The sequence below is a fragment of the Colias eurytheme genome, chromosome 4 (genome assembly GCF_061535395.1).
Source record: "Colias eurytheme isolate Ceu_HAF_F1 chromosome 4, ilColEury1 Martin Lab GWU primary, whole genome shotgun sequence".
NCBI lineage: Eukaryota > Metazoa > Arthropoda > Insecta > Lepidoptera > Pieridae > Colias > Colias eurytheme.
In genome coordinates this window covers 7,106,610-7,134,068 of record NC_142983.1, presented here as the reverse complement: position 1 = coordinate 7,134,068, position 27,459 = coordinate 7,106,610, and the positions used below count along the sequence as shown (strand labels likewise).

At 31.3% G+C, this 27,459-nt stretch overlaps 1 protein-coding gene across 2 annotated transcripts; it reads left to right on the top strand.

Annotated features, from left to right (window-relative positions):
• The first annotated feature begins 804 nt into the window (after nucleotides 1-804).
• Nucleotides 805-26,774, top strand: LOC149909061 (ATP-binding cassette sub-family G member 4-like). Of its 2 annotated transcripts, none has more exons than XM_090120665.1 (11): nucleotides 805-916; nucleotides 18,926-19,082; nucleotides 19,976-20,135; nucleotides 20,455-20,600; nucleotides 21,022-21,260; nucleotides 21,619-21,741; nucleotides 22,075-22,217; nucleotides 22,640-22,796; nucleotides 22,896-22,996; nucleotides 25,294-25,449; nucleotides 25,826-26,774. In XM_090120665.1, exons 1-11 carry the CDS (start codon nucleotides 820-822, stop codon nucleotides 26,168-26,170), a joined length of 1,824 nt encoding a protein of 607 aa, XP_089976791.1. In that variant the 5' UTR covers nucleotides 805-819; the 3' UTR covers nucleotides 26,171-26,774. The 2 variants fall into 2 exon arrangements, with proteins under 2 accessions (XP_089976791.1, XP_089976792.1); XM_090120666.1 differs by lacking the exon at nucleotides 805-916 and adding an exon at nucleotides 7,443-7,693.
• Nucleotides 26,775-27,459: the final 685 nt, after the last annotated feature.

Genomic DNA, 27,459 nt, shown 5'->3' with positions numbered 1-27,459 from the left:
ATAAACTTTGCAAAGAAATCCTTACACAGGTTCAGAGGTAATTTTAAAACTCTATAATAATTGATCTTAGCCCTTAGGGCAAGAACCATTACTACGAAAGAACACGTTTTACAACAACATTTCCTCTTGTAAAGAAGTTGAGTACGTAGTTAGGTACTGGTTATGTAATATTGAAAAGAACTAAGAAGATACATTAAAAAATCTAGGTCGGGAAAACAAGCCATTAGATGCATAACATTGAGAAAATGCGTTTTCACCGTAATATGCTATGATTGAGAATTTGATATTGTAACTAAATGAAACATTTGATTTCTATCATACTATAATTATTTATGTTTCTGGAATTTTATAAAATAAAGTATCTACCTTGATATGTAATTACAATCTACAGGCACCACTATGTAACTACAGGTTTACTTCAGTCAGCCGAAAAGTATAATAGAAATAAGAATAATAGGCGATCAGATTAGCATAATCACAGACGGACAATGAAATTCATAAAACACACACAAATAAATCGAAGCTGAATATATTAACGATTAGTGTCTTATCGCGCTTAATATTAATGAATATCATCAATGTAATTATGATTTAATAAACACAGATTGCGTTACGTAGATAAAACTGCAAATCCTCAATGTATTCAAATTCTTACTGCTAGTACATCGTTCCCTACGCTGCATAATAAATAGGGTACGCGGCTACTTGTATGTAGCTATATAGCATATAGTATATACTGGCAGGATAATCATCCAATTCCGAGCATCTCCGAGACTCTGCCTTGTATTAGTGTTTCCGTTGATCGTGAGTTTTGTTGTAATGGATTTAGAAAGAGGACAAGACGATGCGAGCCTCGAAGATGGAATATGTTTGGCGTTCACAGATATTTCCTGTTCAACTAGAATACCGTTTGACGGTAAGTTATTTATTAATATTTTTAACAACTGCCATTAATTTTTAAATAGAATTATATTTTTTTTCCTATTATCATAAGTTTTACATCAGATTATTAACTTAGCACCACAATTATGATTGTGATCTCTGAACTGTTTATCAAAGTTTAATTACAATAGTGTTATTTGTTTACTACTCTATTGTTTAGCTGTCATAAATATTTCTGAAGAGCTACATAATTTTCATCACAACGCGTATAAAAATCCAATAACATTGTAATAATCATCATCCTATTTTTATTATTATTTTACCTATTTCCATTTACAAAAGTTTCGTTTTATTTTCCTTAATTTCTTAGTATTTTAGGAAATCTTACATACAGGTAGGTACTTACTTATGGATTGAATCAAATTTTAGTGGTACCTACATATCAAATAAATTATTATTTATTCAATTAGTATTTGCAAAATGTAATTAATGAAGATAATTATTATCACACTATTGACATGCTTCGTTAGATTATATGGAAAAGGAAGAGCTAATTATTATTTATTAATCAACCAATTATTTTGTCTCGTATAATAAGGATTTATCTATAAATTAAGTTTACATATTCACTTTTAACATGCGCATTGTTTAGCATAGTTCAATATTATAGAAAACGAAGCCATAATCTATCTATTTTATGCGAAAATGCTTATTACATACAATTAATCTTTATTTTTATTTTAAGTCAATCGTAATCTGCTTTTATATATAATTTTGGACTTCTCTTTCATATAGAACCTAAGAAAATTTCACGTGTTAATGAAAACCTGATAATATTAATTTTGCATCGTTTAATTAATTAACATTAATTAACTATGTCACATTTTGAAAAATTGTTCACAAGCAAAGATACGGTAAGCGATAGCCAATAATTATTCATGATAACTTAGATATTATTTACATTGTAGTTGTAATCTTTACAATTTATTTCCCCGCGAATTCTCCACCTTAGCTTAACTTTTTTTATAGTGAAAATCGCTTGCAGGTCAAATAAACTAAGATAAAAAATACACATTTTAAGAAACCTTATTTTGGGTCCATTGCATTGTTAGTTGTCTGTTGTTGGTAGAGTGATTGGCTGTCATTAAAATAATTTCTCATTACATTACATATCAGTACATTGTACATACAGACAATCAATTTAATTTTCTTATATGTAAATTTGTCAAATTATACATTTATTTTTAAATTACATATCGTTTCTGTAAATTTTGTTTTTGTGTGCATTGTACAATAGTGTTTTCTAAGAGTGTTTTCTATTCTATTCTATATGTTATGAAGGTGTGTCTTGATTAATTATCTGCGTGCAATAATGATTAACAATTTTGAAATAAAAAGATTTGAAAAGTATTGTAATAAGCATGCAGCCATGATCAAACTTAAGTCCAATATTGAGTAGATAATCTATACTTAATATTATAAAGCTGAAGAGTTTGTTTGAACGCGCTAATCTCAGGAACTACTGCTCCATTTGAAAAAATATTTCGGTGTTAGATAGCCTATTTATTGAGAAAGGCATATAGGCTATATATCTTCACGCTAAGAACAACAGGACCGGAGCAATGCGGGTAAAACCGCACAGCACAGCTGGTATCTACCTATACAATTCTGTGACTGGTTTTTACTTGTATGATGACTTATTTAATGTTTTACTTAAAAGACTGATAATTAAACGTTTTGAATTCATGACAGCAAATGTCCGCGCGGTTACAGTTTATAATTAATAACCTACTTTACTGATTTATTATCTATTAAATAATTCAATTCTAAACACGCAATCTATAAATATAAAGCCATTCCTAAGTGGTCATTACAGTGGTAATTACATTTAGTCATAAAAAATCCAACAATAATTATAGTAGATAAATACAATTGTTTTTAAAAAAAACATAAGTAAGAAAGTAGCACTTGTACTATTGTAGGATAAAAAAGTCTTTGATTTGTCCTGAGGTTCATGACGTGAAATATGTAAACGAAGTGAAGTGACATGAAATTAACCAGTGCTATTAATTATTCTTAGAGATTTTATTACGTTGTTGATATTATATAAAAAGATCGGAAATCTAAATTATTAAATTCGTCTCTGCTCCTTGGCCTCAGACGTGATTACAATGGTAGTGCGCATTACTGCATTAGGGACATTTGCATACATACGTATAGAAAATTTATATATAAAACCATACCTGTGTGGTCAAGGGTAAAGCCGCTTCTAACTCAACATTTATTCGTTTACTCAATGCCAATATGCAGTAAAATAAGATTTAATTAAAGATAAATTAATATAGATGTATTTAAAGTTTAGTCTGGGCAAATAGAGACAAGTATCAATAAAATTCGCTTTATTGCTACGACTCGTTACATTTAGGATTTATACATCATTCCATGTCATAATTATGTTGTACTACAGTATGATATTAATTTATATAACGAATTTATAGAGTACTAGCTGCGCCCCGCGGTTTCACCCGTGTGGCTCCGCTCTTGTTGGTCGAGTGATGATATTATAATTATTATATGTATATTGTATAGCCTTTAGCCTTCCTCGATAAATGGGCTATCTAACACTGAAAGAATTTTTCAAATCGGACCAATAGTTCCTGAGATTAGCGCGTTGAAACAAACAAACTCTTCAGCTTTATAATATTAGAATAAATTATTATTATTTATTTAGTAGGCGCGGCTGTAAGCGCGGTGAGTAGGAACTTAGGAAGGTACTAAACGGCCTCGAAATCCGACTCAAATTATGTCGCCACATTTTTAATTACTTTATTTTCAAATGAATGAAATCGACTGGATATAAATATGTAGATGAAGTAACGAAGCCTTCACCTTCGCAAAAAATTCCATCAACTTTGGGTACCTAAGGGAGCTCAGTGATAATGGATTACTGAGCTTCATCTGAATACATATTGCTTCCTAATTAATAACCCAGGGTGGGACAATATTTAATATAAGTTAACAAAATGATACTTAACTAGTTAGTAGTTTTAAAATTAACGTGCAATTTGTCAAAAATATGCATTTCCATATTCATATTATGATTGTCATTTGTCACTCTCAAAGTGAATTTTGTTTCAAATTTTCAAATTTTTGAAATTTGTCTTGAAGCAAGGTCAATGAATTAAACTTACACTTAAATTTATGCGTATAGTAACTATTTGCCTGATACTCTTTTTTGCTATCTCTCCTCAGCATTAATTTTCAAACACCACAAAGAGTTTTTTGCTATATATATCTGAGGGTTTTTTGGAAAATGGGTCATGAACGATCTTGTTTCCTTGGTTTATTGAATTAATTAAAATATTAAGCATTTCCTTTCTGAGCCAAATGGAATAGCGAGTCATTGAATTTCTATTTACACATAATGACTATTACTCATTCTGCAGATAATTGATAATATTACCTACATATATATCGGAAATCGGAATCTTTATTCGCAGGACATACCTTATAAGTAATATCCCCCTTCAAAGTTTGAATACAAAGTTTAATTTGATTTCATTTAGGTACTAGTATAAGTGTGATATGCGAATAATACAAGGCTTGAATTTCGGGACTTTTCATTCATCATATTTTTTATCGTCATCGATGTCTCTAAAATATTGTATTTTCATCGTTATTTATTACCTTTTAATACCATTCACTTAATAATTTTTAAATGCCGATTTAAAAATTATTAATTTAAACTCAAACTACATAGTTTTTATTTTAATTTTATAGTAACAAAGGCAAATGAACTGTCGCTAGTCTCAAAGACACATCTACAAAATTAAAAGTCAAGGATACAAAATCGTTTTATTCAAAATTTTCCACGAAACAGGTTCGAACAATTATAGGCCCTAGTTATATAATTATTTAATTATAATTTTGTATCAAAAGAAGCGATTATCAAAGGAAAAATCCTTAGCATTGCAGATTTACGTCATACAACTGCATTTTTTAATGTAATAAATAACATCGTTTAATTTGAAGATTATCTTGTCCAGATCAGACAAATATGAAATCTTGTTAATGAAGAAATACTATTCTTATAAAAATATACGTTAGGTACATAGTTTTAACTTGAACTTGAAATTTAAGAAAGAAAAAAGCATGTAACTGATCACATAAACACTTCATAAACCGCTGACTACATTACTATGACCATGAAAAACATATTTTAATTCATTAGATAAGTACTATTTCGTATAAAACAATTAAACACACATTTATAACAACAAACTTTTCCATCGATAAAAGAAAAAATAAAACTCTATTTTTAAAGCAAGTCATTAACCTTAGCTCATTCACTTCTATCTTACGGGATTTTTTTTTTGTCTGATTTATTAGAAATCAACTAAATATACCGGAAAGGTTTTACATAAAAACAATAGACATAATCTATCAACTGAAACAGCAAGCTAAAAAAAATTCGTCCCTACATTGTTTGCATACAGAAGTTGGTGGACTTTTTGATTTAGTATTCAAAGCGTAAAACTATCTTTATTGTGCCTACTTGGTAAGTTAGTATAGTCATAGTATTACATATATTATATGTGTTATAGTTAAACTTAATGACATCATATAGCTTCCTAGGAGCATTAAACGTAATTTGTAGGAATCTGCGTGCGAACACAACTATGGTATTCAACGGCTCTGATGCCCTTTAAATATGATTAATTTATTTCTATAAAATAGTTGAGGTTAGAAGACTGTAGTCTTCTAACCTTAACTTCGTACCGTGTTTGTACCTCTACTTCCGTATATAATACTCTATAAATAGAGGCTATGAAACCTTAACCTCAAAATAGTTACATACATAATATAGGTAAAATTAGACCGTCTGTGATTATAAAGTACATTGTTTATATTTTATAGTTATTATTTGTAATAATAATAAAATAATACCTAATAAAAATATAAGTGGAATATTACAGTATTGCTGGATATCCGAACTGGATTGTTGCCTGTGTCTTGGATCTCAGAAGCGGTAGGTATATCTCGTGTCTTCCTGTTCATTGGATGGTTTGTTCGGAGTAATATAATAAAATACAATATAATATGTATATTGTATATGTGAACTAGTACATGATAGAAATTTCTAATTATGTAAGTCGACGGTTATTTAAACTGTGTATTGCTAAACTTTTATAGATTAGTTGAACAAAAATAGAAGGTACCTACCTAGATATTGCACTTAGGTATGTAAAAAAATTGTGCCATAATATAATTATATCATCATAATTTTAAAATATCTTGGTGTACATTTAATATATGTTTATGCGTTAGAATATGTTTCATCCGAAGGTTCTTTAGGACATTGTTATAAGACACGTACAATGTTAATAACTTGTTTAGTATGTCAGCGAATATAAATTTATTATTTTTATGAACACCGTCAAAAGTAGGTATTTGAGAATGATCATAAAATTAGCTAGGTACTTGTTACGTATAAAATCGTACAACTAGTTTTAGATGATTCTATACGCTTTTTATTTGAACGTTTCCACGTCAGGATTAAACAAAATTGTCGACCTTCTTCATCCCTTAACACATCTATAGTCTATACTAATATTATAAAGCTGAAGAGTTTGTTTGTTTGTTTGTTTGAACGCGCTAATCTCTTGAACTACTGGTCCGATTTTAAAAGTTCTTTCGGTGTTAGATAGCCCATTTATCGAGGAAGGTTATAGGCTATATAATTATATATCATCACGCTACGACCAACAGGAGTGGAGCCACGGGGGTAAAACCGCGCGGAGCAGCTTGTTATAAATATGATTCGAATTCCAGTTTTTATTTAATTATTATTTCCTTTTTTTACTTAGTATTAGTTGCTCGAGGGGAAGAAATAGGGATATAATTTTACTTACATATTGTATGCGAAGACCTTTAGGTAGAGTAAGTAGTCAAGTTTTTGGTTATGATATGTAGGTACGTACCTATTCTGAGTTTTTTAATCAATGCTTTATTGTAGAGGATTTCATCAATCATTCTATTGTGCTGCACCCTTATATTAATAAATAAATACATTTAAATAGATCATGTACAGGAAAAGTATAATTTATGCATAATGTTAAGCAAATTGCCGTAGTTATTATGCTCTGATTCATATATATTTAGATATTTTATAGTAAATTCATCAACTTTTACGTTCATAATATGAAATTTCATTTTGCGAAACCGTTTAACAAAATGATTGATAGATACAAGATTCACACTATATTAATAGCACCACAGCCTTTTAAAGTATATGTAGGTACATTGTAATTTTACGAGCTTTAAGCACTAATTTTTTTTAAAAAGATTAATTAACTTTTCTCTTGGTTTTAATCTCCTCTTGAACTCTTTTCTATCTATAACTCTGGTGAACGCAAACCGAATTAGCTTTAGTAAAATTGTCTATAAATATACGCTTTTCTTTAATAAAATGAATTCAAAATATTATTATTATTAAATAATTCTTTTGTCCATCAAACAGTGATAGTAAAGCGTGGGGCGGACTTGAGTTATCTCACTTGTCGTCGAGCGTTCCTCTTGTATATACGTATTTGTTTAAGTGATTAATAATAATTGTGCACATAATAATATTATTATTAGATACTATTACGTACTTACTAGTTACTATATATCGTTGTTACTGGATGCGCGAGTGCAGTGGCATTTAATGGTATTTTAAAGAATACAATGGATCTAGAAATCGGTGAAATAAATGGCACTAAAATAAAACCTAATATCACATTGTTTACGGATCTCAGTTATAAAATAAAAGGTGCGTTATACTGTTTATTATTAAATATGAAAGTGAGAATGATGCGTGGTGAAAGTCGTTTACTTGCATGCAAACGACTTATTATATTGCATGACTCTACATTTGATCTTTAAATTGGAATTTAAAAACATTTTTATTTTTATTTAATTGATCTTGGTTATATTATATAGGTATATTATGTGTATGTTATTAAGATTTAACTAAAATACATTAACTTAAATTATCATAACTTACTTATTGGTATCTAAATTTATTGATATTATAAATCCAATTATAAAGCAGTTCTGAGATAAAAATAATTTCTTATTAAGTATCTTAATAAGTCAATAATTATTTATTATTTATGTTATGCCAAATTGCTAATAGATACGCTGCGCATGGTAATTATACTTACTATTGTGTGTCATTTGGATGGTCAATAATAAATAATAATATTATACTTACAATAATTCTAAGTAAGTATACAATATTGTTATTATGTAAAGCTAGTCATTTGAATTATTTGAAGATAAAATTAATGTATAATTTTTGAATTGCAATTTGCAATTTACTTTCAATGGGCTATCTAACACCGAAAGAATTTTTCAAATCGGACCAGTAGTTCCCGAGATAAGCGCGTTCAAACAAACAAACAATCTCTTCAGCTTTATAATATTAGTATATATAATATTATACGATTTATTGTTAGCAACAAAAAAAAATATTTCTTACTCACGGTCTATTCTCTCTTTACTATAGCAAAAAAGCTGTGGATTATCAACTGTTTCGTCGTCAAAATGGAACATAGTTTCAGATTCATCATTAAATGGATTGAAATAAATCGTTTGCAAAATTTCTGACCGGGTATTAATATAATCTAAGAAAACAAGACCGTGTTAATAACAAAGTCAATTCAAAATTACGTCAACAGACGACCAAAATGGCTCGAGTAAATAAAATGTGCTAAAATCGCTTTATGAATGTTAAAAAAATAAATCCTTTGTTCCTTATGTTCAGGGCATCCACATAATATTATGTATTATCATGATTAAAACTAGTGCTCCTGCTATAAAACTATAATTTAGAATTCAATATCCTTTTCGAAATCCATAATTGCATATTTTTTCACTATCATGACAAAAGCTGCGAACTTTTAGCGCCAAAACCTTGCTTTGAAATTCTGACGAAACCTGCGTATATCTCAGTAGGTACTAGGTACTATGAAGTATGAAGCTTTAAAGCCTGACAAAGTAATATTTATCCATTATAAAAAAAATACAAAAATAAATATGTACCTACTCCAAAGAAACATAACCCTCATTATGGTGTTGTCGGATATAAACAGATAGTTATGAGTTATGACCCTGATAAAACTGCGCGTAGAACGCAGCATATCATAGTACCTGAACAAAAACCTAAACAGATATTATTATAATATTACATAGATACTATTATTACCAGATTAAAGTATGTAGTAGGTACTATGTAGGTATAAAGCAGCACCTAGTTTTGTAATGTGAAGGTCTGCAGGAATTATCAGTGTGCATCAAGGAAACTACCAAAGAAATAGAAGATGACCACCGAATAGCGAATACTATTCTTTTTCTCGTCTTCGCCTATCCCGGTCCACTTTTTCATTCCTATCGCCACATAGTCCTGTATTTACCTTACTCATTTAAAGTGGACAAAGCATTTGCATACGCCAAACCTTGGTGTTCCAACCAAACCACAAGTGATCATGAATCATGGGTGGTATTTGTCGTTTACCATTTGGCGACCCAACAGCGCCATTAAATAAATCCATAGTTCCCACAACAGTGTTTTTTTTTTATTGATTTTTAATTATTCATATTATGTATAAAGATGAAGAGTTTCTTTGTTTGCTTGAAATTTGAACACGCTATATTCAAGAATGCGACTGATGGTGAATGGATGGACACTGGAACGGAGGTTAGAAACAAAAAAAAATAAAATTTGTTTTCAAGTTTTACTTAGTCCATTTAGGGAGGAAGGCTATAAAACATCAAGCTTCAACCAAAAATGTAACAAAAGTAAAAAAAATATTCGTTTAAAGTCAATGGTTTAAAAAACGTTACTATAATATACGTAGTATATTATTATTAGTCTGTGCTACAATTAATGTTAGGTAATATTATTATTTATAGACAATTAATTATCATAGCCACATAAATTAAACAACAATTGTGCGTCATATAATTTTTTTAATACCAAGTTTCTTGCTAAAATAGAATGGTACAAAAAAAAGTTTTACATTTATAATTAAAATTTCATGAATAGATAAAAATAATAGGCTCTATAAAATGGTCTATTATAATGTTGCATATCTTCTAGTATTCACATTCATCTTATGATTAGAGTTAATTTTGTGCCTATTCTAGCACAGTGGGTTAAATATATGATAATATTTAATGACCTCTGCACCCTGCTATCAATTATCTTATCTGGTGTTTTATACAGACCTTTTAACTTATAAAAAAATAATTATAATTGTAGTACGTTCAGATACAGTAACCTTGTGATTATATATAATTTATTCGCAAATATAATACCTAAGTTAAAATGTTCGTGTACCTAAGTATGTAAGTTTAAATGTGACCAAACTTTATGCTCGGTCGTAAGAGATTTAAAATTAATTTCACAGTTAATTGGCTATGCAATAATTTTAATGCATTCGAAAATAAAACTCTAGTTTATGCTGAAACTAAACGATATTTTTTCTTTATATCCAAGTCAGTAGATACCAAAAATATGCTGTGTCATTGTAACGCAACTGTAATGATCCAAAAACGCGAATATATTATTGAATTTTTTATGAATTGTAAATGCTATTGTATTTTGTCTTACCAAAATAAACTTTGTACAAGTACCTACACCGCCTACACGTCAAATCGGTCTGTTTTACTAAGTAATTTTTAAATTTTATCCCGATTTTTTCCAATAGAGAAATAACTTTGGGCTATAAAATGCATAAAGCACAAATTCCCGACATATTCTATTTCCTTTTTGTTTTCTGTTCAAAGTTACTGTTCTGTACGGCGTCCTAGGATCTTTCTCAGTTCCAGGGTAAACACAAAGTAGCCCCTAAAATTGTCAAATGTGCTCTTGAAGTGAAAGTACCGTTTTACCGGTATGAACCACACCCTTAATCCAACAACTCTTTCAGAGTTAAAATTTTCTTTTCAAATCTGAAAATAACACCTCCATACATAGGTATTATGTACACAGATTATGTATGATGTTATTTTTTAGTAACATACATAGGTATGTAGTTTTTACCTTTTACACAATCAAAATTTGTCATAAAGATATTTTTACATTAAATGTTCCTTATGTCTGCTGCCTTGATCTTAACCCATGCAATAAATAGGTACAATGACTACATTTTTATTCAAGGAAAATATTATTATGTGTAAAGCACGTTTCGCTATTATATTTTATTTAAATTTTAAAGTAATTATGCCTTGATTTTATTTATATAAACCTATTTTTTTATATATGTATAAAGCTTTTCAACCGATTTCAATAAAACTGGAGTTTCTCAATTTCACTTTACTTTTATTTATTTTTTTGTTTGTTACCTCTGAACTTTCGACTCGACGAGGGTGTTTCTTTTTATTTAACGATAATGCCTTCCTATTGGTTTCCAGTTCTGATTATTTGAAGGCGTTTTAATTTTATGTTAGAAAAAGTTTTTATATGTTAAAGAATAAAAATAATTTTAATGACATAAAAACCATTCTACGTCCGTCAACAGCCGTCATTCAACCAACAAGTTACCTATTTTTAATATACTCAGTCGAATCTTAATCGAATAAACCTTTTATTTAATTCATCCTCAACCTTTACTTACAAAAAAGGACATTATAAAAATGACATTATGTCGGAGAGATAAAAAAAATAACTTTATTATATTGTATATTCTACCCTACCGATAAAAATGTAAAATGTAAAGCCAGTATATCACCTTCATTAAGCGTTAAAAAGTTATTTATCTTTTGTTTGTTTATTATTTCAACTTTTTCAATTTAACTTTATCTGCTAAGCTTATATCTGTATCTCGTTTTAGATAACTACTGGACAAAAATAATGTACTTAATCATTATATGAGAAAATAAAAAAAGCTAAAAAACGATGTAAATGTTGAGTTGTTCATTGAAAAAAGTAACAATATATCTAAAAAACTTGTGTGGTTTTATGAAACCGCTGTAAAAGTGAAACTTAGGCACAAAATTATCGTATTTGTACGATAATTAGGTATCGTACGGTTCGACCGTCACGCGCATGTCACGCGACATGCGCTACACAGACCAAAAAGTTTGAGACGATGTAATAAAATTCACTTTAATAAAATTATAATAAAATATAGATTTTTGTTGTAGTCGGTCCAACTCGAAGCAGAAGCAGTCGGTTAAGTACATATAATATACAAACTTATATACTTACATGTGAAACTAGTAAAATCGTGTAGGTAAATGGTAATTAATAAGTTCAGTCTTTAAGATTATTATCTATAATAACCCAATTGGTTGCTATCCTATCCTATCCTACTAATATATATAGCGAAAGATTGTGAGGATGGATGTTTGTACCTAACTCTTTTACGCAAATACTACTGATTACAATTAAATTAAGCACACTTATAGAGGGTTAATTGGTATTAACACATAGGATAGGTTTTATCCCGGAAGTCCGGAATAAAATCGGAGCGGGAACTATGCGGGTTTTTCTTTGAAAACGCGGGCGATGCCGCGGGCGGAAAGCTAGTTTATATATACATATTTAAAAAATGTCGGAAGTTTACCAGTAATAGGTATTATTTAGATATATAAAATTATGTCATGTGTAATATAATTTGTATTCCTCTAATATCTAATCTGGGTATAACTGCAGTGTACTTATTAGGTGTACACTGTACATTGTACCTACATAAAAATGATAAAATACACTATAGTTTATAATTATTTTGATCGTATCTTCTAACGATATACAAACCTGCAACCTTCTCACAGTTATTTATCATAATCACGTGAAGTAATTTAATACAATAAGTTATTAAATCGGCCAAACACGTATTTTGCCTTCACTTCACTTTACATAACGAGTGCAGTGATCTGTATTTAACTATGTATTTATTTATATACTAGGCACATTTGTTATTTCTATCCTTGAAACACACCTAGGTATAATAAATCACAGCTGCTCTCTAGCCTAACATATACACATTATAGACCGGACTCTCAGTGGAGTTTCGTTTGCAAAAATACCGGACCTAAATCTGACTTCTGATATATATTGTATAGATCCCAGACATCCTATATACAGATGTTGCCAACCAGTTTTGTGGTCCCCCTCTCCCCACAATGGTAATTAAATATGGCATACAAAGAAAAAAAATAAAAATTTCCAAAACATGCCGCGTGGGGTATCAAATGAAAGAGCTTATTGAGTAGATCACGAATATATAGCATACTATAACATTTCTTACACTTTCTCTAAGATTTTTTAGAAAATTTACGAAAATGGTCCATTTTTGAGTTAACTTTAAACCACTATAGTTTGAAAACTCATAAATATATTTTTTAAATTATTATTTTAAATAATTAACAATAGTCCATTGTTTACGATTCAATAGTTCGTACAGTGAAATAGTTGCATGGGGGAGTGGGGGGAGCATTCAAAGATGGCGAGTATATTTTCAAGTTTAGAAGAGGCTGATGAAGTTAAGAGGCTGATTCAAGAATGTTCTGCCATATTTTTCATTCTGTCAAACACAACGACAGTGCAGAGATAATTATTCTAAGCCCTGACACCGATATTTTTGTATTAGGCCTTTATTTCTGGCATAAACTTGAAAATATACTCGCCATCTTTGAATGCTCCCCCCACTCCCCCATGCAACTATTTCACTGTACGAACTATTGAATCGTAAACAATGGACTATTGTTAATTATTTAAAATAATAATTTAAAAAATATATTCATGAGTTTTCAAACTATAGTGGTTTAAAGTTAACTCAAAAATGGACCATTTTCGTAAATTTTCTAAAAAATCTTAGAGAAAGTGAAAGAAATGTTATAGTATGCTATATATTCGTGATCTACTCAATAAGCTCTTTCATTTGATACCCCACGCGGCATGTTTTGGAAATGTTTATTTTTTTCTTTGTATGCCATATTTAATTACCGGGGTGCGGGGAAGGGGACCACAAAACTGGTTGGCAACATCTGTTTATAGGATGTCTGGGATCTATACAATATATATCAGAAGTCAGATTTAGGTCCGCTATTTATGCAAACGAACATCTCCTTGGAGCCTGCTCTATTATATATAAACAAGTATTTCATCAACTAACTTTTTACTATGACCTAAATGACCAAATCGCGCCAGTACGCAAGAAATGCAATGAAGTATTTATTATATTTATTTATAATAAATATTTTTATCGCTTATATTTTTAATTATTAAAATAATAAAAATATAACTAACTAATATTTTTGTATAACATAGGTACCTACTAAATGCTAAGATATCGAGCATTTCATAATTATCAATTACAATTTTCGTTTTATATTGAGTTGATGTACAAGAACTATAACAAATTGTATTCTTTATTGAGATGTAAAGTCAAAATAATAAAACTTAGATAAAGTTTGTCCTAACGACTGTGAACTTTGAAAACATCATGCATTAATTGTTAGCTTTTAAAAATTCAGAGACAGAATTGAACTACATAAAAAAACGAATAACCTATGTAATACATAGATATATCATATATATATATATATTAGAATGTCAAGAGTTAATTTATCATTTGTATGCAAAAAAGTAACTAACCAATAAAAATAAAACCTGATTTCAACCAATTTAAAATCCTAAAAATAATTTAATAAATATTAACTCTATATTCTAAATGCGGCGTCCATGAGGATATATCTAATCTAAATAAACTAAATAAAAAACGATAATTTTTTAATTTGAAAAATCGTGTTGAACCATTCAAAATGGATTTACGAATTTCATACGTTAAAGATTTAAAAATGGTACCGACATCCATCCTATTAAATAAATAGCACGTCTAAATAATATGTAGTATTTAATAATATCAAATCTTTTTTATTTTTTAGTTCATTGAAATGTTACATTTTTAGGCCTAACCTTGCGTTTTTTAGAGGACGCAATTTTATTTTTTTGATATGTAGGGGGGGTCAATGTGAAGCTAAAACCAAGTTTGTGGGGCCCACATAAATAATATATATATAGTGGGTATCAAATAAATAGTTTAAGAGATATATCGTAAAAACCATATCAACCGCTATTTTCAAGATGGCGGCCGTGGGACAAGGGTGGCGACCGGACCCCACAAACTTGGTGATAGCTTCACACTGACCCCCCCTACACATCAAAAAAATAAAATTGCGTCCTCTAAGAAATGCAACCCCAAATGTAACTTTTCAATGGACTATTTTACTTTTCCGTTTTTTAAGTTGATTTTTTTAACGTAGTTATTTTGACATAGAGCTTTATTGATGCTTTGATTTCATTCAATACTTATCTTTTCATTCATATCGTTACGCAAGCTGAATTATTTATAAATAGATTAAGTATGTTTAAAATATACATGTTGTTCGAGCAGCGAACAAACATTTTATTTTAAATTACTTATTATCCATAGTTACATTACATTAATGACAATTATTGAGCAATACGTAAATGAGGTCAAGCTGCCTCAGCATTATTATCGTGCGACGGCCGAGCCGGCCGGAAAGCGCAGTTCTTCCATAGCAGCGCCCGAGTGCTAATCTATCCGCTCGAATCCGCGTGAATTATATATAATTATTAGCGATAATTAAAGTGTTCCCAGTTGTCCCATAATATCATAGCATTATTAGCAGCATATTAGCGACCTAAATACAGTCCACATTCGATGTAATACGTAAATCGTACATATGCCAGCCGGGAAGTGGCCAGTGGGCCGAGTAGTAGAAACCCATCCAGGAAGCGACGGGTTAGTAAGAGTCGTTACATTAAAAACAAAAAATGGAATCTTAAAGCGGCCAGTAGTAAAGTTATCATTATTACCACTCGAAGAAAAAAGCAATTATCAGCAAAATAATAATATATCCATTCCAAACAACAGCAGCGAATTGAAAAGCGAAAGAAAGGAAAGTCGAATCATTCAAAACAACAGCAGCGAATTGAAAAGCGAAAGAAATAAAAGTCGAATCAGACAAAATATTCCTTCAAAACTTGTAAGCATCGTATTATCATTAATATTTTTTATGAGCATTTTATCGTACTCTACAGCGGAATATAAGTTAAAACAGCTTGAAAGCAATCTATCCATATACTTTGACTCGATGGGCGAAATGCAACTAGCTAGGGACAAATGGAAGCTAATCGCATATTTTGACATGTCTCCATATTGGCAAGGGAACACAGCGGCAGATCTTTTATCGGATTACTTAGAAAAAACCTGCGCTAATATGAATGAATCGAATCACTGCCAGACTATCTTGTTACAAATACGTCACGATTACAATGAACTGCAATACTACAACCAGCTGTTACTGAATCAGCATTTCGACGCGCGGTCAAGAACCCGGCGCGGTCTTTTCAATGCGGTCGGCTCAGTGGCTAATTCATTATTCGGAGTACTTGATCAAAGCTTTGCTGAGAAATATGAACAGGAAATCGAGCTCATTAAAAATAACGCCAATCATATAACCCAACTTTGGAAGAACCAAACATCAGTCATAGAAGCCGAATTCAACATATTAAAGCGAACTGAAAAAACCATCGAAACGCAGTACAAAATCTTTAACAGACATTTAAATATCCTAAACAATAAAACAAATGTAATCCAATCAGAAATTGAGACCATTCAGGAAGTGACCTTATCAGCAATAGCGTGCAACAATTTGATTCAGAATTTACGGAGAATACAAGATACTCTATTGGACACTACCACTGATATTTACCACGGCCAGATAAATGTACACTTATTGTCACCAAAGCAATTGCGCGACGAGCTGCAAATTATATCAAGTCAAATTCCCAAGGACGTCACATTACCCATAGAGAACATACATACAGACTTGTATAAAATCTATAAATTAATAAAGGTAAAAGCTAGAATTACCGAAAACTTCTTTATATTTGAAATACTCATACCATTAATTAGCCGGGACAATTTCCAACTATATAGATTGATACCCATACCGAAGCAAGTTAACAGCAACATGATAAGCATAAAACCAATAGCGGAATATATTTCTATAAACATAAAGAGAGATGCCTACATTACATTAACATTAGCCGAGCTACAAGCATGCCAAAACCAGAATGATATTTATTTTTGCCAATTGCACGGTCCTATAATAAGCTTTAGCAATAATGAACGTTTTTGCGAACTAAAAAACAATAAATGTAAATACAATATAAACAGCTGTAAAAGTAGTTGGATACAATTACAAGATCTAACTACATATTTATATTTTCAATGCGATACAGCACACATACGCATTATATGTGACGATGACATACAGTCGCGCCAAGTCAGCAAGGCCGGACTTATATCACTAAGCAAACAATGCATAATAAAGGGACAAGATATCACACTGTACTCATTTAAGCAACTTGAAAACAAGCTATATCTGAAACCCGACATATTAGAAACCAAATTAAATCCCATTCACAATCTGATTAACTCTGCTCTGCCTATCGAAAACTACTCCGACGACGAAGATATCAACGCATCATTAAAAACTCTTGGGGAGAAAATAAAAATAATGAAAAACGCTGTCGAGAATACGGATACCTTAGGTATTTCAAAACACGACCTACACCAATACGCAGTGTCATATGGAACACTAACACTAGCAATATTAGCAAGCATCTTTTTCTTCGTGTGGTGGCGAAGGAGTCGAGCGACTCCACAGCAGAGCGTCCCAGCAGCCCAACAGCAGAGCGTCCCAGCAGCGCAACAGCAGAGCGTCCCAGCAGCGCAACAAACTATTCAGTCTCGGACAATACCCCAAGAGTGTGTCGATTCTAGTGTGTGTGTGCACCAAAAAAGTGTTACTAGTGTTCGTGCGTCTCCCTTACCCGAGCGGGGAGAGTGTAGTGAAGTATCATGTGAACAAAACAGGCTCAGACGATGGGCAAGTGGGCGATTTAAAAGGAGCGATAGGTCGACGTCTCCAATAACTAGCAAACGCTCTGCTATAAGTGAATCAGTGGTGGAACTATAATCATTATGCATTACAAACATTACCAAACTTATAAAATTTTATATATATCTTCTGTGGGCCTCGGGAGCATGTTCGAGCAGCGAACAAACATTTTATTTTAAATTACTTATTATCCATAGTTACATTACATTAATGACAATTATTGAGCAATACGTAAATGAGGTCAAGCTGCCTCAGCATTATTATCGTGCGACGGCCGAGCCGGCCGGAAAGCGCAGTTCTTCCATAGCAGCGCCCGAGTGCTAATCTATCCGCTCGAATCCGCGTGAATTATATATAATTATTAGCGATAATTAAAGTGTTCCCAGTTGTCCCATAATATCATAGCATTATTAGCAGCATATTAGCGACCTAAATACAGTCCACATTCGATGTAATACGTAAATCGTACACATGTCACGAGATAATATTTTTAATGTTTTTATAATGAATAATTACATTAATAGAAAATATAAATACATGGAAAATTACATGTACAATACAGTACCTACATTTTACCATGCAACTAATCAAAGAAGCAAAAACATCTTGTCTGAGGCCCAGGCTACAAAGATTACTAAAATTCATGAGCTTGAATTCATGAGCTTTTTTATACTTGGTTTGCACAATTTGGTACATTGTTATTCCGTTACCAGTTCTATTAAAAAGCTAGTTAGATTACCAATCTAGGTTTTATTCGCCTCTATGATAGATATCTCTCCCGTGTTTTTTTTTACATCGTGAAATCAATTCAATGAATCCCAATATTTTTATGCGAGAATTTGTTTCTTTGTTCTATTGTATTTCACGTCACAATGGAGATTGCTCCTCATAAAAATATTGATTTTTATGATTTTTGTTTGCGGAAATAAATAGAAGCCTAGACGGTGATAGGAAATTTACTTTACCACACTGGGTGGGAAACTTAGCATAATTTCGTCATGCTATTTCGCTAGTTCAAAGCAATTTTTAAGTAAATAAGTATTTACTTTTTTATCCACAGCACGATCATGGTTTAGAAGAACGAAAGAGCCCCAAGACCGGGAACAGATAATTCTCAATGGAGCGTGCGGTGCCATTCGCCCGGGACGACTTACTTTCATATTGGGGCCTTCGGGAGCTGGGAAAACCTCATTGATGAGAATTCTTGCTGGAAGGAAGTATGTATTGGGAAATTAATATCAATTTAAATTTATTTTAGGAAACGAACTGTAAAAACCAGTACAGCAGCGTGTTCTTTATTTTTAAAATAATAAGATTTAATAAGAACAAAAAAACGTACGTTATGCTCCCCTGTCCATAGCGTAATTTTATTTTATTAAGCTTTTCCTATATGTCATGGTTTTTAATTCTGAACACACAGAAGAAAGTAAAGCTTACTGACAGATTATACCTACAATCTAGTGCAAAAGATTGCGTACTAACAGCCTTCTCTATTATTAATAAAATAATTGGAACAAGTAACAACATTTGCTTACGTCAAGATTTCCACAGATTACCTTTTGCGTGCGTAAATCGAGCTCTAAGTATACCTATAGAACAATACTTGATCGGTTCGCAGTTGCAATGGGGCGGGAAAATAATAATTACTTCATTGACAATCAAAGTCTATTGGGAATATTAGCTCAATATTGCAGAGAAAATTATTAGAGAAACATAAATTTGCATACACAGAAAAATAAAATAAGAAAATACGGATGGTTGTTTAAAATTAAAATTATATGAAAAGATTTTAAAATAAATTTACTATGTATGTAAGTATGTCTTAAAATAATAATACCATGAATATAAATCGTGACATATAAAACCTATGTCATGGATCGAGAAGCCTATTTTAATAAAAAACAAATATATTTTGTATTACTTATCTCGGATAACGCAAACAAGATAATAAATTAACATAATGTTGGGTAGGTATATGCTTGGTCAAGTATGCCAAAATGGTTAAAACTACTTGAAAAAAATAAGTATAAATGATATCTCGAAAAACGGAATTGAAATATTTATTTAAATAATTAGTAAGTATTAATTTTTATTTCTCTCCTTTTTCCAGAAAAACTGGTGTATCTGGTTCAGTGCTAGGGGCCGGTCGTGACGTAGTGTTGGTAGCTCAGCATGCTACTCTTATAGACACGCTCACAGTTAAGGAGACGCTACAGTTCGCAGCATCCTTGAAACTACCCAATGCTTCGCGTAATGAAAGGAATCACACTGTTAGTAGGCAATGCTGTTTATTTATCTAAATATGTACTGAAATTGTTTTGTAAAGGCAATATTGAATATAAGCACAAAAGCATTGTTTTCCTGTATTGAAACTTTGAATAAATGAAGAAAGAAGGTTACAGTTGGATTTTCATTATTATTATGTTTATCAGATTTCAGCCGCAGAAAATAAGAACATAATGTATCTACATTGTAAGTCAATTATATCTCAGTCGCATATTCTGTACTTATACTTAATAAAAATTCGGTTAACACTTTTCAAATTTAAATTATTTTGTTGTTCTATGCAAATTTAATTATCTATTACAGATTGAATCAGTATCAAAGCAATTAGGCATCAATGAAGTATTCAACACAAGAACCGGCGCTCTTTCGGGCGGAGAGAGAAAACGATTGACAATCGCTTGCGAACTGCTAACTGACCCAACTATCATGCTTTTGGATGAACCCACCAGGTTTGTATGTATTTATAAATGTGTCTTTTATACTTTAAAATATTAAATAGGTACTTATAGTTACGTAAATCATTACCGAAGATTGAAATTAACATAACATTAAAGTGTGATGTTATATTTTGCGATGTAATGGTCTAAAAACTAATGAATTTTGGTATACTTAGATCTATGCTATCGGATTTCGGGCATTTGCCTGAAAGTTAATTAAAAGTTTCTGGATCTAAATTTGTAGAAGGCGTTCACCAGACAGAAATAATAAAGGCCGCAAACTTAAGAATTGTAAACCAATGGATAACAATTATTAAGTTGCATAAATATTAAAAATGATTGTAATACATATCTTGCAAACTTCTAGTTCAATAAGAACCAATATCGTACCTAACAAATTCAGTAAATATATCTTGTTAATTAAAAATTCCAGTGGTCTAGACTCCGTATCGTCAATGTCTGTAGCCCAAGCACTACGATCAGTTGCTAACAGTGGCCGAACAGTTGCCTGTGTGATCCACCAACCGTCTTCACAACTATTCACTTCCGCTGATGACGTCATTCTATTGGCCAATGGGAGGACGATATACGCGGGCGCCATTTCCGATTTACCGGAGACGTTGAAGAAATCTGGATTCGTATGCCCACACTATTACAATATGGCGGATTATCGTTAGTAGTATTGTTTGAACGATTTTAATTATTTATCACTATTTCAAAATAAAAGGTTTATGACTCTTTTCAATTAATGTATAAGTAATTTTATTGTCTACTCATTCACACAATCGAGGGATAATTATTAATAATTATAAACATGCTTACCTATATATAATAAGCATGATATTTATGAATTAAAAATAAGCCAGTGTATCTATCATTCACGTGTTTATCACATCATTATCAAGAGTCAAAACAATAATATTGATAACAGAAAAATTATTGTTTTAATATTACTTAAGAATGTAATAAAAAGGAAATGAGTATTATCAATGCAAAATTTATTTTATTCATAAATATTTATCGTTTACAGTTCTAGAAATAGCAACCGGCGAACACACAGGAAACCTAGCTCTCCTAGAGAAGGAAGCAAAAACATATGCGTCTGAAATGAGAAAACTTACTGAGGGAACTATCCAACAAAAACATGAAAAAGGTATAAATGGGTATAAACTATAAAGTTATTTTAAAAGAAGCTAACAGGATTTTCACTGCAAATTAGATACTTATATTATTAAAGTGTAATTATGTTTCAAAATTAACAACGTGAAAAAGCTCTTCTGGCAAAGCTTTGTCTCTAAGACAATTTTTTCTGCAATTTAATAAAATGCATACGTATTTAAAACCGAAATATTAGTTACCCTAGTTAATAAAGCCAAAGTTATTTTTTTAAATTCCATATTTAATCTTTACAATAAAAATATAGTAAATGAAAAGAATATTAGAACATAAGGCATGTTTTCACTTAGGTTTTCATAAAAAATTACAGTTAATTCACCAGAAGCAGAGGCTTTGTTGAAATCGAATACGCCTTTCGAAATGAAGGGCTGCGCAGCGGGATACAGACAACAGATGAGATCTCTGCTATGGAGAGGGTTTCTAGGAGCTTTAAGAGATGTACATTTGACACAGGTTTGTAGAGCATATATTTTCTTACTAGCTGTGCTCCGCGGTTTTACCCGCAGTGCTCAGCTCCTGTTGGTCTCCTGTTCAAACTCTTCATTCAGCTTTATAATATTAGTACATATAGATGAAAAAACGAAAATTAGTTTTACCAAACAATAAACACTACTAAACACAATCAACATAGGTGTGATGTACAGGGAACACGTATAAATAACTCCAAGTCAAGCAGACAACTGTTTATTGTTAATTATCTTAGAACCTTCACAGGTACATAATATCATTATACCAAAATAGGTAGATATACCTATACGTATATATCGATAATTTTTATAGGTATCATATTCGTACTTATCTCTCCTATTATAATCTTCTGCATGTTCATTGATTGTGACGGTATTTCTAAATGTGCTTTATTATTTTTCTTCCAGATTCGAGTTGTTACACATTTCATTGTCGCTTTACTGCTTGGCGCGTTATACCAAGGCGCAGGACAAGATGGCGGCAGAACAATCTCCAACACTGGTTGTCTATTCTTCTTCTTACTCTTCCTTTATTTCTCGAATGCCATGCCTACGATACATACTTGTAAGTTCAATAATTAAATAGTATTAATATATAATAACAAATATAATGCAGCTCTAGCCTCTATTAAATATTTAATGAATTCAAAATTTTCATTTTTAGTCCCAGTGGAAGCCACAGTTGTGATACAAGAACATTTAAACAAATGGTATTATTTATCTACGTACTGTGCATCGAAAATTATAGTGGATCTGCCTATACAGGTATGTATTAATTTCTTTTTTAGAATTTCCCTTTTTGCACCACACAATTTAAATATGCTCATGATATTATGATAAAATGGTAGTGCAGAATGCACGTGCAATTTACAAATGTTTCGATAGAGTTATCTAAAGCCTTAGACCATTATTAAGTCTAAAGCACCGTAATCATAAAGTATTACATACATAATTATGTTTTCTTGGTAGTTGTAATATTAGCATGTTCACATTTAGAAGAACTCTTTAAAAATACATTACAATTCGGACTCGCTAATTTAGTACGAACATGAATAAAAAGGGGCCATATTCAAATCATTTTGAACCTACAAGGTGATCACATTGTCGGTTACTGGCTTAGGAGCAATATATTATTGAAGGTAGTATAACGTTCCTGGCACTCGTAAATTGAATTTGTAACTTAAATGTGTACGTAAACAGTAGAGGAAAGTCACCAAATATGGAATAGTATCCTAATATGGAATTCCTTCATTTCTCTAAGACTATAAGTATGAATCGCAACATTTGACCATCTTCTGTTTCATTTGGTGTACTAATCATCGCACTAACACCATCAAGTTAGTTGCGTGAACGGTTTACGTGTGGCAGGGGTGTTTTGTTTTGTTGCCATGCAGAAATTTTTTAAGGTAAGTAATAAATGAGTATTTACCGTCTATTATATTTGTTTACATAAGTGTTATACTATTCAGTATATCGGTATTATGTTTATTTCACCATTTTATGATCTTTTGTCTTTAAAATATTGTGAATTGAAAAAATATTTAGAAGAGTTTGAACGAGTATAAAAATCCAAATATGGACAGTCGTCGGTGTCTAATTATGGAATACTATAAACTTGCTATTATTTTTTTAAAAACTGTATGTAATGTTTGTTTTTAGAATGTCCGGTTCACAATCAACCTAACGAAAAATCTGGGATGAAGAAAAAACGGCACAATCTATAAAATTCGTCCGGGAAAAGAAAATGGGGTATTTGAAAGCGGCACAGGATTTCCAAGTCCCTAGGACAACTTTATTTCATCATTATATTTCTATTTCTTCTTTCAACGTTATTAACTTTATTAAGAGAAACAAACAATCGAAGAAAAATAAGGATGATAGTGAAGAAGAAAGACTCTGAGGAACTAGACGTTATCCAGTTTGATGAAGGTAGTGGAACATGATGAGTTGATGGACCAAGTGCCTTCTGACTCTGCAGATGCAGAATGTAACATACATGCATCAGCAGAGTCATGAGGTTCTGTTCAAGACTTTTTTCCATGGATGAAAGTGGAGAAAGTTGAATTAAATGCTTGATGTATGGGCTCTAAACACATTATGATGTGCTGGTCCAGATGGATCTGGATTTGTGACTTTTGCAAGTAATTACGTAACTTCTTTCATTTATCACAATATGTTACATTAATTTCATTGATCTCAAAGATATTCATTACATTTTTGTTATTGTTATGTTGATTTATGCTTATATTCCATATATGGGTACCTATTCCATATTTGGTTACTCATTTGGGATTTTGTTTTTTGTGTAAAATTTTAATTTGATTACTGATATATTTCGTTAAATGCTGTTAATTATTACTTATAGATGTATGACTGACCAGTTAAAACAATAAACTGATTTAATTTATGCAAAGTTTTATTTTTATATCCCAAAAACAAAATGGTATTCCATATTTGGTTACTTTCCTCTACCTAATACAGTGAAATCTGGTTAAGTGAGACATCAAGGGACCGGCAATGTTGTTTTACTTATAGAGGTATTCCACTTACCCAGTGTCTCAGATATACAGGTATAAATAAATATCTGTCTCATTTACAGAGGGTTCCAATAATAATTTGACATTTTTCAAATAAAAATCTGTATGATAGTAAAGCGAAACTAAAACTGAAGGTAATTGAAGCTCAAAATTTGTACTTACGTACTTGGAATTTGTGAGTAGAATAAGAATAAGTAAACAAACAATGTTATCTCAGTTACAGAGGTTTATGCATATAAAATTTACTCACTGTCTCAGTTATAGAGGTAACTATGATGATAAATCGAAAGAACAAATCCCAGATATATAGGTTTACCTCCTCCCACTAACAGAGGTAATACAGTGCCAAAGTGTTGGGACCTCAGCATGAGTTCCAGTTATGGAGGTTTCTCACTTATCCAGGTTCCACTTAACCAAGTTTCACTGTATTACAGATAATACAATACTATATTACCTACTATTAATGTACCTAGGTAATATCAGAGATTTTCATAGTTATATTTAATAAATTGTTTTCTTTTTCAGTTATTATGTGCTTCAGTGTTCGTATTCCCAGCGTGGTACTTCACATCTCAGCCAATGGAAATGAACCGATTAGCTCTAGCTTGGCTCATTTGTACCCTAATTACAATATTGGCGCAAACCTTCGGATTAGTGGTCGGTGCCGCTTGTGGAGTCAAGGTAGATTTTTTTATGTATCGATATGAGTTATATTATTGTTATTGCACCTAAATAATCCCTACTAATATTATAAATGCGAAAGTAACTCTGTCTGTCTGTCTGTTACTCAATCACGCCTAAACTACTGAACCAATTTGCATGAAATTTGGTATGGAGATATTTTGATACCCGAGAAAGGAAAGGCTACCTTTTATTGCGAAATATGAACCACGGGCGAAGCCGGGGCGGACCGCTAGTATCTAATAATTGTTCGGATAGCGTAGATCTGTCACTGAATCGATTTGGGTAACCAAAGTGCTCATACTATGTACATATTTTTGTTGCCATGTGTCAAAGAAATTTTTTAATCAAATATTTAATGTCTCTTTTTTTCCAGCTTGGCCTGTTCGTAGTACCAGCCGCGAACATTCCAATGTTAATGTTCTCAGAATTCTTCATCCCCTACAAAGAGATGCCATCTTATCTCCAACCGTTTGCGCTCATATCATACTTCCGCTACGCCTTCGACGCATTCCTGCAAACCGTGTACGGATTTGGTCGAGAAAAGTTGCCATGTTACAAAATTCTCTGTCTTTTCAAAGACCCCAAATATTATCTAGAATATTTGGGCCTATCAGGAAACTATGTAAACGATACTATGGCTCTAGTAATATGGATATTACTATTGAAAATATCGTTAATATGCATCCTAAGATATAGAGTGCACAAAGCATGTAAATAACTGTAGGTACCTATAACCCGGATCAATCAAACATGCAATTATCAAAAAAATTGATAGATGGGTACTTACTAAGTAAGTTTAATTAGGAGCTCACATGGTAATTGTGTTATGATTACATAGAATAAGATATTTGAAATGCTCTCAGTATTTGGTTGCTGCAATCGAAGTATAGGGTAAGCATAAAATAAACATTTTAATATAATATGCATAATTCTCATACAATTAATATCGGTGATTGTTATTTATAGCGTTAAGTCTATAATCTATACAATTATATTTTAACAAAGGGTAAATCTGTGATAATTAACTGTTAAGAATATCATTATACTCTACCATAAAATAGTATATTTCATAGTTATCAGTTGTTTGTTTTATTGCGACCCGTTATTGTATTGTAATGAATGAATGAGGCAATGAGGCCCCTGCAGTAGGAAGTAGTCCGGAACTGATATGGGCTCAAGGAATGGTGATTAATTATTATTAATGAAATTATTTGTAACTGACATCTAGCGCTTCTACAACGTGAACTAGATCTTATGTTAATTGCTTAGACACTAGAATATTATTTTGTAGAACAGATAGGCAATGGATAAGGTATGGTAATACGGTACATAATAATATATCTACCGTATCCATTTTATCGTATACCGACAAAAGGGAGACTAAGCGTGGTCCTTTAATAAGTACCTACTTCAAGTAAACTAAGTTTAGTAAACCGTATGACAAGATGGAGAGATTTGAAAAAAGTGGCTGGCATTGTATGGATGCGGGATTCCGTACTCTGGAGGTGAAAAGATGTCTAGAAATGTTACATCTAGCAAAGTACGCGATTGACAAGTAATTATGGTATTGACGATGTTGAATCTAATTGTGTGAAATTACATATAATCAATTCCATTTTCACAATATGATATTGTGAAAAGTACAATTTATTGAAGAAAAATATTTCAATATTAGGTATTTATTTTATACAAATTAACCGGTATTAGTAGATACAATTATCAGCTCTCTATGATGTAATAAATAGTTAGTACCTAGGTATATAGTGACAGAATTATTTTTTCCTGTGTATATAGAAGTAAGATAAAACTGATCATAATAATATATATTTTTATAATAAAATCTTGTTTTCATTTTTTTTTCCATTTAAGCACCTAAGACTTACAGTAAAATCCACTATGACGAAATATTTTTTTGCTAATGCAAGACTTAGGTTCCTGTACACATTTACAGTATTCCGCCAATAAATAATACCTATAACCTATTTATTGAACGTGTATCATATAGTC

Coding starts and splice junctions, on each gene's coding strand:
- LOC149909061 (XM_090120665.1), top strand. CDS start 820: ATGGATTTAGAAAGAGGACAAGACGATGCGAGCCTCGAAGATGGAATA. Junction 917..18,925: donor AACTAGAATACCGTTTGACG/GTAAGTTATTTA, acceptor TTTTATCCACAG/CACGATCATGGTTTAGAAGA. Junction 22,218..22,639: donor GAGATGTACATTTGACACAG/GTTTGTAGAGCA, acceptor TTTTTCTTCCAG/ATTCGAGTTGTTACACATTT.